The sequence below is a fragment of the Oenanthe melanoleuca genome, chromosome 6 (genome assembly GCF_029582105.1).
Source record: "Oenanthe melanoleuca isolate GR-GAL-2019-014 chromosome 6, OMel1.0, whole genome shotgun sequence".
Lineage (NCBI taxonomy): Eukaryota > Metazoa > Chordata > Aves > Passeriformes > Muscicapidae > Oenanthe > Oenanthe melanoleuca.
The window spans coordinates 2784472-2802667 of NC_079340.1; the positions used below are offsets into that span (position 1 = coordinate 2784472).

The window sequence follows — 18196 nt, forward strand, 5'->3', positions numbered from 1 at the left end:
GGATTGTCTTTGCTCAGGGACCTGGTTCCACTTGGTGGGTGATGCAGAGAGATGGAGAAACCCATTGTGTACCACAGGGAAACCTAATCTGAAGTGAGAACTGAGTGTAAGGTTTCACTGTGGAGTCTAAAGAGGATATTGATTTGGGTATGATGCAGATGGTGATAGAACAAGGGGTGGATAATGTCTTGGGTTGCAATACAGGATGTGACTAAAAGTGTGTATTCTATCACCATCTGTTAAAAACCAGATGGGAAAGTGTTCTTTATCTCTTCCACATCCCATCCTTGCTCCAGGGAGATATCTTCTGTTAATGGGCCATTCAGTCCCATATGAGAGGGAAAAATGGGAATCCCAGAGACACCCACACACACCTCAACCCCCCACCCAAATCCCACAGACCACTCCCACATTCCCCCCAAGAGAGTCCCTCCAAATCCCACACACACCTGGGTCTGGGTTCTTACAGTAACACACGGGAACAGCTTCTGGAAACGGGATGGAAACAAGGGGCAGGTGTAGGAATGTGTGCCCACTGTGCTGCCAGCCCAGGAATCAGCCTGTCTGGGGCCAGGCCATGGCAAAGTGTGTCCTTAACCACTGCCAGGGCTCTGGGCTCCAGCTGGAGCTGAGGAGCAAAGGGATTAGTGCAGGCAGGAGAACATCCCATGCTGTGTTACTCCTGTCAGGTGTGGATCTCTGCTGGGAATAGAGCCTCTCCTTCAGCCAACGCTCCCAGATGGAATTCACAAGGGTTCGAGGCTGGGAAGTGAAGAGCAAAGCTGCTGTGAAGGGAAAGCTCAGTTCCTTCAGAGAAATCACCTGGGGCACTGGAACACTGGCACAGATAGGAATCAGAAAGGGAGAGATCTCTAGTAAAGGCTTTGTGGATTGGTGGGGAAAAGGAGTGCAGATAGCCAATGGGTGCAGGGATGGTAATCTAAGTTAGTTCAGAGGAGATTTCCCTTTTTTGAATTGGTGAGGGTTATTAAAGTTACATGCAGTTATAAGGGTGAAATAGTTACAATTTTGGAATATATTCTTGTTTAATGCAGCTATCGTCCATGCTGCATAATCACAGCAGCCATACTTAACTATCATATGATGTGTGAATTTGCTCCTGTTCCTAGATGATACTGCTCTCCCTGTAAGGGAGCTGGGAAATTTGTGATCGTTCTCATGTCCATCACACCTGATGCCATCCCCAGTTTTTCCCACTGTAATGATGATTCTGGACGTCTCTGAGTGTACAAACCGGCCAACCTGACTGTCCCTCCGTGCATCCCTTTTAGTGACAGCAGTCGGTGTCCATTCCTGGTGTGGGTTTTTGATTATTTTATCTTACACCATTCTCTCTATTTTATTCCCTTCACACTTCCCAGCCCTTCCCGTCCCACTTTTTACCCGGCCCCGCCACCCCCTGGGCTCTCATTGCAGCTCCTTCAGTCGTGGGGCAGCGACCACAGCTGGTGCAGCACTTTGAGAACATTTCACACGTGTCTCTCTCTATTCTATTCCCGTCATTCCTCCCAGTCTTTCCTGCTGCTCTTTCAGCATCTCTGCCGCACTGACGGTCCCTTGGTACACCTCTTTTTGGTGATACTTTGGCAGCAGCCACTGCTGGTGCAGTGTTATTAGACCATTTTATACTCTCCCGAGGAATTTCATTCCCTTCACATTTCCCATCCTTTCCCGTGACTCTTTTTAACCAGCACCGCCGCTCCGTTGTGGCTCGGCACTGCTCCATTAGTGACAGCGGGCAGAGGAGACCCGGCAGTGCAGCTTTTGATTCTGTTTGTTTTATTCTCCCGATCCCATTGCAGCAGCAGCCCAGCTGTCCCTCGGTGCAGCTCTTGCAGTGACAAGGGGCCGTCTGGCCAGGCGGGCTGAGCCAGGGCAGGGCAGGGCAAGACACAGCGCAGCGCTGGCGGCGTCCGGCGGGGCTCGGAGTCTGCCGGCCTTGGCAGCTCAGGCACAGAAATCAATCCCAATTGTCGGAGATATCCAGCACCTGCTGTTTCTCCCCTCTTTTCCTGGATGCATTTCACAGTTTTCAGTTTCCTCCCTCAGAGCTGGAAAGCAAAATGCCCGCCTGCCCCACGCCCGTCCCCGCCCCTTTCCACCGCTCCAGCCTTGTCCCTCTTTCTCTCCCCTTCACTCTGCACCACTTTCTCCTCCTCCTCTCCCTGCCAGCTCCCAGCAGAGACATTTCACCCCCTGGCACCAGCTGCCTCCTCTCACTCCGGGCACCTGCCCGTGAATCCAGACCCGCTGTGGGACCGGGCAATGGTGGGATAGGAGTGAATTATCGCAGGGATGATTGGGGTGGGCTGGGCCTGGCCAGGTGCCCGGTGCCAGCAAAACCTTCTCTGTCCCTCTCCTCCACAACCTGGGCAGGAAACAGAACACATCAGGAAAGGCTCGAGGTGTCGAGTCGTTTGAGGATTTGAATCTTCCAAAGAGCTCAGCAGTTGTTCGTTGCTATAAAGTTGTTTATTTTAAAAGCACATCAGTCTCAAAAGGCACAGAGAGTCCTGAATATTCAATTCAGTATCAAAAGCTTTCAGCATAGAGTCCCAAATAGAAGTAAAGCCCCCATTAGAAGCAGAAGCAGTTCTGTGGTGCAAGGCCCTGGGAGGGACGAAATTGCAGCCGCAGCTCCTGTCTTCTTCTGGGTGATGATGGTGGTGGTGAGGAGAAAGAAGGTGGAGAGAGAGAGAGAATCTCTCCCCAATGCATTGATTCTTATTTACAAATTATCGAGTGAGTTAAAAGCAAGAATCGGAAACATTCCTTTTAAAACTACCAGAATTCCAGTTATTTATTAGAATTGTTTACATATAAACTGCATATATAATTTATCTGTCCTATCTGAAAAATGTAGCATTATTTTTTACTATATTTTATTATGTCTAAAATATGTTTTCTGAGCACTCACTGAGACTAGTTTTTGAGACATATTTTTGTTTCTGAGCTCTCGCTAAAACTTTTTTTAACACTAAATTCTATGTCTTTTATTCTTAAGGCAGTAAAAAGTTTCCTAATATATAATAATAATAATACAAATAATAATAATATAAATATAAAATTATATGCATACTTAAAATAGCAGCTTACATCTCTGTTTCATATAAGACTGGCTTAATATACATTAATCTGTTCAAAGGTTTTAATTGAATCCCTGCACTCTGATCTCTCTCTGAAGAATTCTCTATTTCACACACTGCAACACAAAGGGTTGGGGGTTACAGTCACATCGTGTGTCTGCTTCCCCCTCAGGGAGAGTATTCCTTGTCCTGCTCCACCCTGGCTTTCCTCCCACAGCAGAGCAGTTAGATCCTTCACAACAGACAAAAAGACAGACAGAGAGATAGACAGACAGAGACACAGGCAGAGAGAGAGACCATTTTTCAAATTGAGCTTGTAGTGCAGTGAGGGCAATCCCCTCACTCCAGCTAGCACGGCTGGCAGGATGGATTGCAGAGACTTTTCCTTTGAACAGCCAGCCCAGCGCTGGCAGGGGGATGAACAGGCACTGAGGTGACCCTGAGAGCAAGTGCAAGGCACAGGGTGCAGCTGAGAAAGGACAGCCCTGAGCTGGGCTGAGAGGTGAAGCTGGGACTGCCCAGCGTGGAGAAGCTCCTTTCTCCAGCCCCTGTTACAGGGGAGCTCGGGGCTTGCTGCAGAGATACGGCTGCGGATTCGAGCAGATCACACTCCTGAATTTCTCCTCAGCCAGGTACACACACTCGGAATTGCCCAGGACAGGAACCCTGCAGGGAGGAGCAGAGGCAGCGCTGGTTCCCAGGGAACACGTTGTGCCCCTGTCCCCCCATGCCCTGCCCGGCTCCCCGGTACTCACGAGGAGCTGAAGCTGCTGCCGTCCCCCCACTGCAGGTGCTCGCCCCATCTGCGCAGCCCCACCCAGTAATCGCCGTTCCCGCCGAGGCGGAAGAGCAAATCCTGCCAAGGAGAGAGCAGTGGGAGCTGCCCCGGGCCCTTGGGGGGACACGGCCCCGGGGCTCCTTCCCTGCAAGGCCCCGGCACAGGGCTGCAGCCCCAGCCCCACCAGCACCCAGCCCGGCCCAGGAGCACCCCCAGGCTCCCCTCAGCCACCCCACAGCGCCCGCAGCCCCTCACTCACCATTGCCTCATCCTTGACAATGGCCAGGGAGGCCCCGAGCTCCGAGCACCGCTCCTGACCCTCATCCCAGGTTCTGTAATCCCTTGAGAAGTAGTAGCAGACTCCAATGTATCCAACCCAGCCATGGGGACAGCCCAGAACCACGGGAGTAGTCGCAGGTGGAACTGGAGCCTGTGGTGCTGCAGGGGGAAGAGGAGAAGGTGTGAGGATTGCCCTGTGCAGGGAGCAGGGACCCCGCTCTGCCCCGAGGGGCTGGGCCCAGGCTGCTGCCCCTCCCTTACCTGACTGCACAGCCAAGGCCACCGCCAACGCCAGCACCAGCAACAGGAGCAGGATCAGCACCAAGGGGAGCACGGGATGGCAGCTGAACCACTCGCCTGGAGCAGGAAAGAGCTGCTGGCTGCCAGAAGCACAGCCGGCCCTCGAAGCTGCTGCCCCAATGGCCGGGGAGCACAGGAGGAGCTCTCAGCCTGTTTGCTCCTCTCTCAGCTGGCAGCCAGAGAGCCAAGAGCCTGGACACAGGCAGGGACACAGCTGTGGGGACAGCCAGGGACAGCGGGCTGGGGACAGGCTGCAGCAGGAGAGCTGCACAGCCTTGGGGGCAGCTGCGGCTGCCGCTTCCAGCCACTGCTGGGGCCGAGCGCAGCACGAGGCCTCTTCCACACATCGGGAAACAGCCACACACCTGCCAGCCCTGTCCTTGCCAGTGACACTGGCCCTCCCTAGAGGCCACAGGCGTGGCCCTGCACTCACCCGGCAATTTGCTGAGGATGCTTCTGTGCCCATGGCCGGTTGCTGATGTGCCCTGGGGATCCAGGGGCTCCCTCACGCTGCCATCGCTGCTGCAGATTCCATTCTCCACATCTTCACTCACTGCACGCTCACGAGTCGTTTCTCGCGTGCCAGGCAAGTGTGTCAGCCCGGCTGCTCGTTCCTCCTGGAGATGCAGGAGCTCCTTCAGAGGCCCATGGATGGAGCAGAATTCACTCTGCTCCAGCTCACAGCCGGCATCTCTCTGCTTGAAACAAACAGCCCCGTGCTCCCGACACATCAGGAGTGCCGAAAAAGCCTTTCGGAGATCGGCCTCGGGAACAGCTGTACACCCACGGGGATGGCCCATTGAAAGGGACATGATGACAGGTCCCGGCTGGTCCCGGCCCTGCGGGACACCGAGGCTCAGGAAGGCGCTGCCAGCTCAGTCCCGCGCTGTCCCCGCTGCCCGGACGCTGCGGCAGCACCTGCGGAGACAAGCGCAGCCTGCGGGAGCTCTCCGGTGCCCGCAGCCCCGGCCCCTCGGGCTCTGCAGCCGCTGCAGCCCAGCTCCGTGCCGGGACAGGCGCTGACAACGCCTGCGAGCTGCCGCCTGCGGGGACAGGACAGCTGCGCCTCGGAGTCCGCCTGCCCGGGAGGAAGAACCAGCAGCCCCGGGCTGCTCAGCATTGTCCCCGCATTCCCTGCCCCGCTGCTCGCAGCCCGGGCACACCGAGCGCTGCCACAGCCGCTTTGGGTCCCTGCCCGGCAATGGGAAGCGGCTCCTGGCCGAGAAGGCAGCGCCAAGGAGCCTCCAGAGCCCGAAGCAGGCAGGATGCGGCGCTTTGTGCCTCCACTCGGCGCCTGCAGCGCTTTGGGCTCTGAGGCTCGTTCAAGTTCATGCCGTGCCAGCCCTGAGCCGGGCAGGGACACCTCCCGCCTGAGCAGCGGCGCCGAGCCCGGGGCGCCACGGCCGAACCTGTGCCGGGCACGGAGCAGCCACCTCCGGGCTACCGAGAGCCACCGGGATGAGCCATCGCTGCTGCGGCACCGGCTCGTCCCCAGCGATCCGCGGCAAGGAGGAGACCGCGGGCAGCCGCTCCCTGCCCAGCTCAGGCCAGGGGCACACGGGGGAAGCGGCGCAAGGAACTCGCCAGAACCGGCCCGTTCCCCTCAGCGCGGCCCCTCCGGCCGCAGCGAGCCCGGGCTGGGCACAACCGAGCGGGGTCGTACCTGTGCTGGAGCCGCTCCCAGCTCCGGGACCCCCTGCACGTTCGAGGGCGAAAGCAGCGATAGAGAAGCGCTCCCACAAAAGGTGGACCGTAGTGTCTGCCGTGGCACTATTATTTGCGAAAGAGAAGCGGAGCTGGTTTTTGTATTCTGACCAGTCAGCGAGGGGAATGGAGCAGGCGGGGCGGGGCGATGTCGCTCTTTACCCGAAACAACCACTACGGAACGCGCCCAATGTCTGTTGGCGGAGTTCAGGGGGACGCTGATTATACAGCTTGGATGGCTTCCAACAATGCACAGCTGTGGGACCAGGATTTTCCGAGGGAGAGTTGCAGGACGAGACCGGAAAGCCGGCCGTGCTCCGAGTCTGCTCGGCTTTAATAATTAAGATCAGTAAAATGGAGCGCTTTCCCTCAATTCAAACTCATAGAACAGCACCATAAAGGCATTTCCCCTTGCATTTGAACATGAAATTAATGGAAAACCGTGGTTTCTCGCCTAGTGAGACACCAAAAATCATGACAAAGATGTGTTTTCCTTCAATTGAGACCATTCAAATCATAGATGATGGAGCCCTCTCCAGTTCTAACACAGTTACCAAAAAAAAGTTTTTCTCCTTCATTCTAAATCACTTTTCATATCGTAATCATCCTGATTTGTTTTTTGTTTCTTTTGCTGGGTTTGGTTTTTTTTTTTTGTTTTGTTTTTTTGTTTGTTTGTTTAGATGAGGCGCACTGGTGAGTGACTGGTGTCACTTCTCCCTCCTCACGGGTCACAGCCGGGGCTGCTGCACGCTGCCGAGTGCTGGGGAGTTTCCTCCCAGTCCCCTCGCAGTTTCCCTCTGCCTGGCAAGCACCGGCACGGATGGGGAGAGCACTGCCAAGGAACTGCGAGCCCTGCACCGTCCCAGTGCTCCTCATCCCCCTCCCAGCGCTCCTTCTTGCTCACTGCCGCTGCTTCCACTCGCCCTCCCGGTTCCCTCATAGCATTCCCTGTGCTCCCAGTTCCCTCCCAGTGTTCCCAGCATCTCTTCCAGCGCTCCCACCGACGGCAAAACCCTGCGGGGCACTGTGGGAAATAGGAAAGGTGTAGAATTCTCAGAAAGCTGAGTGAAAGTAAATTTCAGGATGGAGAAATGCAAGAATGCTGAAGATGCAAGGATAAGAAACAATAGGGCTGAGAGCTGTGTAAACACAGGCCTCAGGAAAATATATTAAGCAAGACAGTAGAAATATGGAAGGTTAATAGTGAAGGTTTATCCATTGTTTGAAGCCATTACAAGCAAGCTTTGTTCAAAGCAAGATGTAGCTGTGGCTTTATTACTTGGCTGTGCAAATGCTTGTCAGCTCTTAATATTATGCTATTGGCTAGAAAGTTGTTAAAATACTTTGTCACAAAGAGAACTTGGTCTGCAGTGCAGGCAGCTGGAGCTGTTCCATCTCCCTTGCTTGGCTCTGTAAAATGAGGCTGATGGAATAAAACTTCGAGACAGCTGCTCCAGCATTCGCCTCCTGGGTTTTTTTTTTTTTTTTTTTTTTTTTTTTTTGTTTTTTTGTTTATTTTTGTGTACATAGATAGAGGTAGATATGAGGTAAGAGAAAAAATATCCCAGAAAAACCCAGCAGTGATGGTGCCCCGAGTGCTGCCCTGTTTTGTATTCTGAAAGAACTGTTGGAATCCCCAGATAGTTTAAAGGGACATCCGTGCAATAATCCTTTTGCATTGTAAATGGATACTGTTCTCGTCTCCTCCTGGCTGCTGGACACCCTCGGATGGAGCTGAGGAAGGAGCCTTGTGGAGAATCAAGGTGAGCTCTGGGGAACAGAAATCACGGGACAAGATTTGTCTGTTAAGAAATGGGACATTTATCACTGACTAAAGACAATGATTACTGCTGAACCTCATATTAATATTCAGGATGATGAATTGAAAGACCTTTTAACGTGGGTCAGTCAAAATGAACTATTCGAGCACAGACCTTAACTCTGTCTCCACATTCTCTTTTTGGGATGTTGTCCACTGGAAACTTTATAATCCATTCACTTTTGGACGGGATCAGAGCGTGGTTATAATTATTGCTGCTTGTCCAATGATCATGAGCATTTTCAACAGCCGACCCCACCTGTGCTTTCCCCTTGTACCCCAAAATAAATCCCCAAAACTCTCCCCATCCCAGAATGATTGCGTAATTCAAACTGAGCACCCCGCTCCTTTTCTCCCTCAGCTCAGTGTCTCTCCTCCTGTGTCACTTCCTCTAATTGTTTCAGCCTATTCCTGTTTTGGTTTTAGATCTAAACTGGGCAGAAATACTAATTAATGTAGTGGTTTTGGTTTACTAATTTGAAATTTTCTTGTGAGATAGGATTAGGAAGAAAGCAAAAACAGACTGAACTTTAAATGCTACTGAGAAAAATTTTATTACTAGAAACTATAAGAAAAACCCCCACTTTAGACCACTTTCCTTCTTCCTTCACACATCTTCTATTTCACACTGAAAACGTACAAAACAAATCTGCTAGTTTACTGTCGTTAAAATATATTTTTTACTAATTTATTTGAAAGTTGGGTTTATTTGAGAGTTGGATTTTTTTTTTAATTAATGGAGATTTTTTACAAGAAACAATTTTTTCATGGCTGTGATGTCACAGTGATTAACTGTATGGGAGAATGCAAATCTGATCATTCTGCAAAAATATTTTGTTCGTATTAATATTTTTTTCTTTAATTATTACTGAGGACTTTCTTACCCTATGAGGCAGGCGTTAAGGATTACAACAGTTTAAACAAAAGCTTCCTTTATTTTTGAGAATAGAGGAGGTTTTTTTTCTTCTTCATCCCTGGAAAACAGTAGGGATTTTCTTACTATTTAAATTTAGGGGATTACAGCAATTTTAATATCTACTCTCTTTAATACTAATGCCTTTGCTTGTATTTAAAGTTAGAACAGTTATATTCACTCCATATATTGTTATGTGTTATGGGGAAGCAAGAGGATTTTTTCCTGTAATACATAAAAAGAGAAATTTCAGGTTATGACTTTCCTCTTTTCCTTATTTGGGACTTTTTTTTTTGTTTCTTTAACTTTGGTGTTGATTTACTAGATTTGTGCATATCATTGTCTTGGTTTTCTTTTTTTCACTTAGTAGTGAGAACAAAGTATCTGCAAAGTTTTATTCTCCTCATTGAAAATGGGAATATTTTCCAGAGGCAGCAGAAGATTCAGTTCTAGATCTCTTCCAGGCTGAGGCTGGGAGTTATTTTAAGATACAGAGTTTTTTAAGGACATGTTTGGCTGGGCTAGAATTGTAAGGGTTCTGGCAGAAAGTGGTGATTAACTTCCTGCGTACATTCCATTCAGGAGAAAAGCTCGGCTCAGCCTCCTCCTCCCTGGCCCGGGGCCATGGCCAGCAGGACTGCCCCAGCCCCAGCCAGGCGAGTTCTCTTCTGAGAGGCTGGAAATAAAGGAGAGTTTTTCCGGGCTTTTTTTGGCTTTTCATCTGTGTTTCACAAAGATGCATAAACTTTCTTCTTGGTATAATGAGGCGTCAATATTAAAAATCCAACACTGATTGCTCCTTGCCAGATACAAGGGAGAATGTCCAGATCTCTGCAGGTAAACATTTCAGGAGCAGAATTTCAGAGCAGCACCACGTGTGCCAGACAGTGCCAGACTTGGGACACAGTCTGGGATCATTGTTCAAACAGTAGATCCGGGAGTGAGAGGAAACGGAAATGCTGCCTTGCCTAAAACTCATTCTAAAAGCCAAAGTGACAATACTCCACTATGTTTACCTAATTGGTGAGGAGTTAGACAGAATCCTGATCCAGATAAGGATTTTGATTCCTTAAAGAGGCAATTTCTTGCTATGCCTGTAAGATATGCTAGAAATGAATGTAATTCACAGTAGGAGTCCCTCTCTCATCATGACATCAAAGAACTCAGACAAGCTATAAAGGAGAACGGCCTGGATTCTCTTTATATTAAGAACACGATAAAAAGTATTTTTAATTCCTATGATCTCACTCCTGCAGATTGTTGTAATGTGGCTTCCCTGATTTTAAACATTGTGGGACTTGGAGTGGAGAAAGCCTCTCTACAGACCCAGAGAAAGTTGTGCTGGCAGTGCCAATGCTCAGCTCACAGTTGCTCAGTTCTCTGGGATTCACCGTGTGACAAGTGCCAGGATCAGGCTGTGCTGCCCAGAGCTGCCTTAGGAGATGTCAAGAACGCTGTGAGAAAGGCTTTAGGTGCTGTAGAGCCAGCTGGTGGCTGTGCTTTTTGCACAGCAATGCAGGTGAGACTGAAGCTTACAGTGCTGTGCTGGGGTGACTTTGTGCTGTTGAATTGTATCCCCATTGGTCTCTTTAGCCCAGAAATAAGTTTTGTACCTTTAAGGCTGGATTTGAGAGTGAAGAGGGGAGAAGGAGAAGCAGTGGAATGTCTGAGGGGGTTGTTTTCAAAACCTAGAGACAGGAGTTTCATTGCTTCCTCTCCTGGACTGTGTCACTGTGGTGGACAGGATAGAGCTGTCCTTTGCTTTTGATAAGTTTTTTGACTAACTAAAGCAGAGAAGTTCCCTGGAAATTTTTTTTTTCCCATTTTTTTCCGGGAATTATTTGAACCTGCTCTGCACTGGGGACCCAGGGAAGCACTGGGAGCTTGGAGCTGTGGCCAGCAGGGCCTGGCCTGGGCAGTGGCATTTTCCAGAGCTGGAGGGACTGAGAACAGACTGAGCCGAGCTGCCACTGATAGGAGAGAGACTTTCTGAATTTGTCATCTCTTCAGAGCAGCGAGACGTTTTGCTGTTGGGTATTGTTCATTTATTTGTGCTGGGCAGTGCTTTGCCTGTTGAATAAACAAATTTTTTCCACTTCACGGACGAAATTTCTTCTTGAACCATTTGAGGGAGGGGCTGCTTGGATTTCCTTCCTAGTGGGGGGGGGGGGGGGGAAGGGGGGGTCGGCACTTGGAGGTTTTTTCCCAAATTTGCCCTAAACCAGGACATTAATACATCAGTAACAAGTGTCTTAAGGAATTGGGATAATATTTTCTTAAACATTTATGCATAGAAGACATCAAAGCAAATACAATTGAAAAAGAAAGTACTAAATGACTGATGTAATTGGTTCCATCTTATCTCTACAATAAAATAACTTCATCTTGTAGTCGAGGAACAGATTTTAACAGCACTTAGTTGATGCAAACTTCACATACCACACCGTATATCAAAAGAATAGTGTCTCGCAATTCGCTGAACTCCAGTTCAAGGGATTTGTTGACATTATTACTAGGTGCTTTCCTCCGGCCAGAAGGCTGCTCTGTGCCGCCCCGCTCCGCCTCCCACCCAGCCCCGCAAGCAGAACGCTCAGAAGAGCCAAAAGCCGCTCCGCCCCCAACCTCGGCTATAAAGAGAGGCGGCAACGCCCGCTGGGTCTGGCCGGGACGGGAGCGTTGGTGCCGGTCCGTGCAGCGGTCCCGGAGCTGGGAGCGGCTCCAGCACAGGTACGACCCCGCTCGGTTGTGCCCAGCCCGGGCTCGCTGCGGCCGGAGGGGCCGCGCTGAGGGGAACGGGCCGGTTCTGGCGAGTTCCTTGCGCCGCTTCCCCCGTGTGCCCCTGGCCTGAGCTGGGCAGGGAGCGGCTGCCCGCGGTCTCCTCCTAGCCGCGGATCGCTGGGGACGAGCCGGTGCCGCAGCAGCGATGGCTCATCCCGGTGGCTCTCGGTAGCCCGGAGGTGGCTGCTCCGTGCCCGCCACAGGTTCGGCCGTGGCGCCCCGGGCTCGGCGCCGCTGCTCAGGCGGGAGGTGTCCCTGCCCGGCTCAGGGCTGGCACGGCATGAACTTGAACGAGCCTCAGAGCCCAGAGCGCTGCAGGCGCCGAGTGGAGGCACAAAGCGCCGCATCCTGCCTGCTTCAGGCTCTGGAGGCTCCTTGGCGCCGCCTTCTCGGCCAGGAGCCGCTTCCCGTTCCCAGGCAGGGACCCAAAGCGGCTGTGGCAGCGCTCGGTGTGCCCGGGCTGCGAGCAGCGGGGCAGGGAATGCGGGGACAATGCTGAGCAGCCCGGGGCTGCTGGTTCTTCCTCCCGGGCAGGCGGACTCCGAGGCGCAGCTGTCCTGTCCCCGCAGGCGGCAGCTCGCAGGCGTTGTCAGCGCCTGTCCCGGCACGGAGCTGGGCTGCAGCGGCTGCAGAGCCCGAGGGGCCGGGGCTGCGGGCACCGGAGAGCTCCCGCAGGCTGCGCTTGTCTCCGCAGGTGCTGCCGCAGCGTCCGGGCAGCGGGGACAGCGCGGGACTGAGCTGGCAGCGCCTTCCTGAGCCTCGGTGTCCCGCAGGGCCGGGACCGGCCGGGACCTGTCATCATGTCCCTTTCAATGGGCCATCCTCCTGGGGGTACAACTGTTCTTGAGGCCGGTCTCGGAAACGATTTTCCTGAAGTCGGAACGCGTCGGAAGCTAGGTTCCGAGCACAGTGATTCCGACTATGAACTGGAGGAGAATGAAATATCCATTCATACTAAACGCTCCATTATTAGGCATCCAAAGTATCTCCCGATACTCCAAGAGGGACAGGCAGCCGGGCTGGCACACTTGCCAGGGGCACAAGAAGCCACTTGTCATAAGAAGAAGGATACCACTCGTGAGCGAGCAGCAAATGAAGATGTGGAGAATGGAATCTGCAGCAGCGATGGCAGAGTGAGGGAGCCCCTGGATCCCCAGGGCACATCAGCAACCGGCCATGGGCACAGAAGATTGCCGGGTGAGTGCAGGGCCACGCCTGTGGCCTCTAGGGAGGGCCAGTGTCACTGGCAAGGACAGGGCTGGCAGGTGTGTGGCTGTTTCCCGATGTGTGGAAGAGGCCTCGTGCTGCGCTCGGCCCCAGCAGTGGCTGGAAGCGGCAGCCGCAGCTGCCCCCAAGGCTGTGCAGCTCTCCTGCTGCAGCCTGTCCCCAGCCCGCTGTCCCTGGCTGTCCCCACAGCTGTGTCCCTGCCTGTGGCCAGGCTCTTGGCTCTCTGGCTGCCAGCTGAGGGAGGAGCAAACAGGCTGAGAGCTCCTCCTGTGCTCCCCGGCCATTGGGGCAGCAGCTTCGAGGGCCGGCTGTGCTTCTGGCAGCCAGCAGCTCTTTCCTGCTCCAGGCAAGAGGTTCAGCTGCCATCCCGTGCTCTCCTTGGTGCTGATCCTGCTCCTGGTGCTGGTGCTGGCGTTGGCGGTGGCCTTGGCTGTGCAGTCAGGTAAGGGAGGGGCAGCAGCCTGGGCCCAGCCCCTCGGGGCAGAGCGGGGTCCCTGCTCCCTGCACAGGGCAATCCTCACACCTTCTCCTCTTCCCCCTGCAGCAACACAGACTCCAGTTCCACCTGCGACTACTCCCGTGGTTCTGGGCTGTCCCCATGGCTGGATTGGATACAATGGACTCTGCTACTACTTCTCAAGGGATTACAGCACCTGGGATGAGGCTCAAGAGCGGTGCTCGGAGCTCGGGGCCTCCCTGGCCATTGTCAAGGATGAGGCAATGGTGAGTGAGGGGCTGCGGGCGCTGTGGGGTGGCTGAGGGGAGCCTGGGGGTGCTCCTGGGCCGGGCTGGGTGCTGGTGGGGCTGGGGCTGCAGCCCTGTGCCGGGGCCTTGCAGGGAAGGAGCCCCGGGGCCGTGTCCCCCCGAGGGCCCGGGGCAGCTCCCACTGCTCTCTCCTTGGCAGGATTTGCTCTTCCGCCTCGGCGGGAACGGCGATTACTGGGTGGGGCTGCGCAGATGGGGCGAGCACCTGCAGTGGGGGGACGGCAGCAGCTTCAGCTCCTCGTGAGTACCGGGGAGCCGGGCGGGGCATGGGGGGACAGGGGCACAACGTGTTCCCTGGGAACCAGCGCTGCCTCTGCTCCTCCCTGCAGGGTTCCTGTCCTGGGCAATTCCGAGTGTGTGTACCTGGCTGAGGAGAAATTCAGGAGTGTGATCTGCTCGAATCCGCAGCCGTATCTCTGCAGCAAGCCCCGAGCTCCCCTGTAACAGGGGCTGGAGAAAGGAGCTTCTCCACGCTGGGCAGTCCCAGCTTCACCTCTCAGCCCAGCTCAGGGCTGGCCTTTCTCAGCTGCACCCTGTGCCTTGCACTTGCTCTCAGGGTCACCTCAGTGCCTGTTCATCCCCACTGCCAGCGCTGGGCTGGCTGTTCAAAGGAAAAGTCTCTGCAATCCATCCTGCCAGCCGTGCTAGCTGGAGTGAGGGGATTGCCCTCACTGCACAACGAGCTGGAATGGGAAATCCAAATCACCCTGGGCTGTTGGAAATCATCAGTAAGTGGCCTGGAGGTGAGACTTTTCGACTCTCTTTGGAAAGGAAGAACAGCTGAGAGATTCTCATTCCCTTGCTTTGATTTGCTTGATAATTAATATAATTACTTTTCTCTTTCCTGGCCCTCTATTCCCATGATGGATGAGAGATCTCTCCTTGCCTTTATTAAGTCCCTTGAGCCTTTCCTGATGTGTTCCATTGCCTGCCCAGGGTGAGGAGGAGAGGGACAGAGAAGGTTTTGGTGGCACCGGGCACCTGGCCAGGCCCAGCCCACCCCAATCATCCCTGCAATAATTCACTCCTATCCCACCATTGCCCGGTCCCACGGTGGGTCTGGATTCACGGGCAGGAGCCTGGAGTGAGAGGAGGCAGCTGGTGCCAGGGGGTGAAATGTCTCTGCTGGGAGCTGGCAGGGAGAGGAGGAGGAGAAAGTGGTGCAGAGTAAAGGGGAGAGAAAGAGGGACAAGGCTGGAGCGGTGGAAAGGGGCGGGGATGGGCATGGGGCAGGCGGGCATTTTGCTTTCCAGCTCTGAGGGAGGAAACGGAAAACTGTCAAATGCATCAAAGAAAAGAGGGGAGAAACAGCAGGCGCTGGATATCGCCGACAATTGGGATTGATTTCTGTGCCTGAGCTGCCAAGGCCGGCAGACTCCGAGCCCCGCCGGACGCCGCCAGCGCTGCGCTGTGTCTTGCCCTGCCCTGCCCTGGCTCAGCCCGCCTGGCCAGACGGCCCCTTGTCACTGCAAGAGCTGCACCGAGGGACAGCTGGGCTGCTGCTGCAATGGGATCGGGAGAATAAAACAAACAGAATCAAAAGCTGCACTGCCGGGTCTCCTCTGCCCGCTGTCACTAATGGAGCAGTGCCGAGCCACAACGGAGCGGCGGTGCTGGTTAAAAAGAGTCACGGGAAAGGCTGGGAAATGTGAAGGGAATTCAGAAAATGGTATAAAATACTCTGAAATTACTGCACCAGCTGTGGCTGCTGCCAAAGTATCACCAAAAAGAGCTGCACCAAGGGACCATCAGGGTAGCAGAGGTGCTGAAAGAGCAGCGGGAAAGGCTGGGAGGAGTGACGGGAATAGAATAGGGAGAGACACGTGTGAAATGTTCTCAAAGCGCTGCTCAAGCTGTGGTCGCTGCCCCACGACTGAAGGAGCTGCAATGAGAGACCAGGGGGTGGCGGTGCTGGTTAAAAAGAGGCACGGGAAGGGCTGGGAAGTGTGGCAGGAATAAAATAGACAAAATGGTGTAAGATAAAATAATCAAAGAATGCACCAGGAATGGACACAGATTGCTTTCACTGAAAGAGGTGCACAGTGGGACAGCCGAGTTGGCAACCTGGAAATGGTGTGACTTGTCTTTTGCTTTCTAAATAATCATCAGTGGTTATTTAGTTTCAAGGCCAGTGGGTACAGTCAGAGATGTCCAGAATCATGATCACAATGGGAAAATCTGGGCTTGGCATTACTGTGACAAACATGAGAAAGATCCCAGGAGTAGAGATAGAGATTTCCCAGCTTGCTCACAGGGAGAACACTATCACATTGGGACAGAAAATGCTGATAGGACATCCTTTCCCACTGGTCCCCATGCTCAGCTTTAGATAGTGTTCTTCAGTGGTTTTATCCATCGAAGCATTGCAGAGGGACACAGATGATTTACTAGCATATTAAAAAGAAGCTGAAAAACCATGAAGGATGAGGTTTGGGATAGGGACAGAAGCAAATTCATACATCATGTGATAGTTCAATATGGGTTCTGTGAGTATGCACCATAGAGGACAGCTGGATTAAACTACAATATATTCCAAAGCTGTAACTATTTGGCCTTATAACTGCAGGTGAGTTTAATAACCCTCATCAACTGAAAAAAGGGAAATCTCCTCTGAACTAATTTAGATTACCATCCCTGCAGCCATTGGCTATCTGCACTCCTTTTCCCCATCAAACTACAAAGCCTTTACTGGAAATCTCTCCTTTTCTGATTCCTGCCTGTGACAGTGTTCCAGTGCCCCAGGTGATTTCTCTGAAGGAACTGAGCTTTCCCTTCACAGCAGCTTTGCTCTTCACTTCCCAGCCTCGAACCCTTGTGAATTCCATCTGGGAGCGTTGGCTGAAGGAGAGGCTCTATTCCCAGCAGAGATCCACACCTGACAGGAGTAACACAGCATGGGATGTTCTCCTGCCTGCACTAATCCCTTTGCTGCTCAGCTCCAGCTGGAGCCCAGAGCCCTGGCAGTGGTTAAGGACACACTTTGCCATGGCCTGGCCCCAGACAGGCTGATTCCTGGGCTGGCAGCACAGCGGGCACACATTCCTACACCTGCCCCTTGTTCCCATCCCGTTTCCAGAAGCTGTTCCCGTGTGTTACTGTAAGAACCCAGACCCAGGTGTGTGTGGGATTTGGAGGGGCTCTCTTGGGGGGAATGTGGAGTGGTCTGTGGGATTTGTGGGAGTTGGGTGGGCCTGATGTGTTTGTGAGTGTCTCTGGGTTTCGTCTTTTTTTTCTTCATATTTCCTATTCTATTTCCACTCATGTTTCACATCCTTTTCTTTTCACGTATCTAGTGCTTTCCTGCTTCTTGAATGCCAGCTTTTCACTATTATGCCATCTCCATTATTCACTCTTCCCCACCTTTTTTGCTGCCTTTCTTTTCCTGTTTTTTCACCTCAGTTTTTCATTTTTTCCTTGCCCTTTTTTCACCGTCTTTTTCCTCTGCCAATGTTTGCTCCCTTCCCCCCACTTTTTCATCCATTTTTTTCCTGCCGTTTTTTGCCACATTTTTTGCTGCCCTTCTTCCCTGTCTTTGTGCTTGCTGCACCTTTTTTGCCATCTTTTTCTTTTCCCCTCAATATAAATCTCTCAAATGATGGAATTAGGGGGTGTTTCTATCAACTTAAACCCTAAAAAATAAGGCACAACAGAGATTCCCTATCAATTTAAATTTAAAGATAATGAAAATAGAAAATTTGCTCTCATTTGAAAAAGATAAAATTGCATCATACAGAGCACTCCCTATTCTATTTAAGCAAGAACATGGAGATTCCCAATCAATTGATATCCCTGACAAAATGGCCAAGGCATGTTTCTTTCAATTGACACCCTTAATACTGCAGGTGAATGGGGACTGCTCAGTTTAAACACAGACAATAAGGGAAAAATAACCAGTTAAGTTCAGAATATACTCGAGTAAAAATCTGTTGAAGGGGACAAACACCGCACTTGTTTGCCCCAATTAATTCCATCAGGCTTCCTTCACTGCAAGTACTCTCAAAATTAAAAGAAGAGCTACCCCGTGTGTTACTTCCCAGCAGTTTTCTTGCTTTGAAAGAAAGGTAACTGCTAAAAAAGGCAAGAGACTCTCTTAAATGGAAAATGCAAACCCCCTCCCTCCAAAATATTATAATTATGAAATTAAGGGGCTCTCAGGCAAAGATATGAGAATAGGAATGACAGTTTTTTACTAGAGAAAATACAATAGAAATACAGTATTACAAAGAACAAAAGCAGAACACTGACAGAGTCAGAACACAACCTGACACCCGTCAGTCAGTCAGGGTGTTGGCACAGTCCCATTCAATGGTGGCTGCATCCTCCTGCAGTGGCAGATGTGGTTCAGCTGGAGCAGTGCTCCTGGAGAAGGTGCAGTTTCCTCTGAAGCTCCAGGGATGATGTACAAGGGTCTGGTTTTCCTCTGGAATCCAGTGGGAAAAGGCTGCTCTGAGGTTCCAAATCTCAGATTTTACCTGGGTAGGAAAGGCTTGGCCCTCAAGGTGGTTTTAACCAGACCATTGCACTGT

General features: G+C 52.2%; 2 protein-coding genes across 3 annotated transcripts; one reads left to right on the forward strand and one right to left on the reverse strand.

Moving 5' to 3' along the window:
- Window positions 1-2933: 2933 nt before the first annotated feature.
- On the reverse strand, window positions 2934-5285 carry LOC130255172 (early activation antigen CD69-like). The gene is made up of 5 exons (XM_056495577.1): window positions 4898-5285; window positions 4426-4521; window positions 4145-4323; window positions 3863-3963; window positions 2934-3773 (listed from the first exon to the last, which is right to left on the reverse strand). Exons 1-5 carry the CDS (start codon window positions 5274-5276, stop codon window positions 3659-3661), a joined length of 870 nt encoding a protein of 289 aa, XP_056351552.1. The 5' UTR covers window positions 5277-5285; the 3' UTR covers window positions 2934-3658.
- A 6273-nt stretch (window positions 5286-11558) lies between these two features.
- On the forward strand, window positions 11559-16212 carry LOC130255171 (early activation antigen CD69-like). 2 transcript variants are annotated; one of them, XM_056495576.1, is made up of 6 exons: window positions 11559-11627; window positions 12373-12875; window positions 13252-13347; window positions 13450-13628; window positions 13810-13910; window positions 14000-16212. In XM_056495576.1, the coding sequence occupies exons 2-6, from the start codon at window positions 12479-12481 to the stop codon at window positions 14112-14114; spliced, it is 888 nt and encodes a 295-aa protein (XP_056351551.1). In that variant the 5' UTR covers window positions 11559-11627; window positions 12373-12478; the 3' UTR covers window positions 14115-16212. The 2 variants fall into 2 exon arrangements, with proteins under 2 accessions (XP_056351551.1, XP_056351550.1); XM_056495575.1 differs by lacking the exon at window positions 11559-11627 and having other exon boundaries at window positions 12160-12875; window positions 14000-15680.
- Window positions 16213-18196: the final 1984 nt, after the last annotated feature.

Excerpts from the sequence above, each read along its gene's own strand:
- LOC130255171 (XM_056495576.1), top strand. The coding sequence starts at position 12,479 with ATGTCCCTTTCAATGGGCCATCCTCCTGGGGGTACAACTGTTCTTGAG. Across the intron at positions 12,876-13,251 it reads TGGGCACAGAAGATTGCCGG|GCAAGAGGTTCAGCTGCCAT; the intron begins GTGAGTGCAGGG and ends TTCCTGCTCCAG. Across the intron at positions 13,629-13,809 it reads TTGTCAAGGATGAGGCAATG|GATTTGCTCTTCCGCCTCGG; the intron begins GTGAGTGAGGGG and ends TCTCCTTGGCAG.
- LOC130255172 (XM_056495577.1), bottom strand. The coding sequence starts at position 5,276 with ATGTCCCTTTCAATGGGCCATCCCCGTGGGTGTACAGCTGTTCCCGAG. Across the intron at positions 4,324-4,425 it reads GGCCTTGGCTGTGCAGTCAG|CACCACAGGCTCCAGTTCCA; the intron begins GTAAGGGAGGGG and ends TTCCCCCTGCAG. Across the intron at positions 3,964-4,144 it reads TTGTCAAGGATGAGGCAATG|GATTTGCTCTTCCGCCTCGG; the intron begins GTGAGTGAGGGG and ends TCTCCTTGGCAG.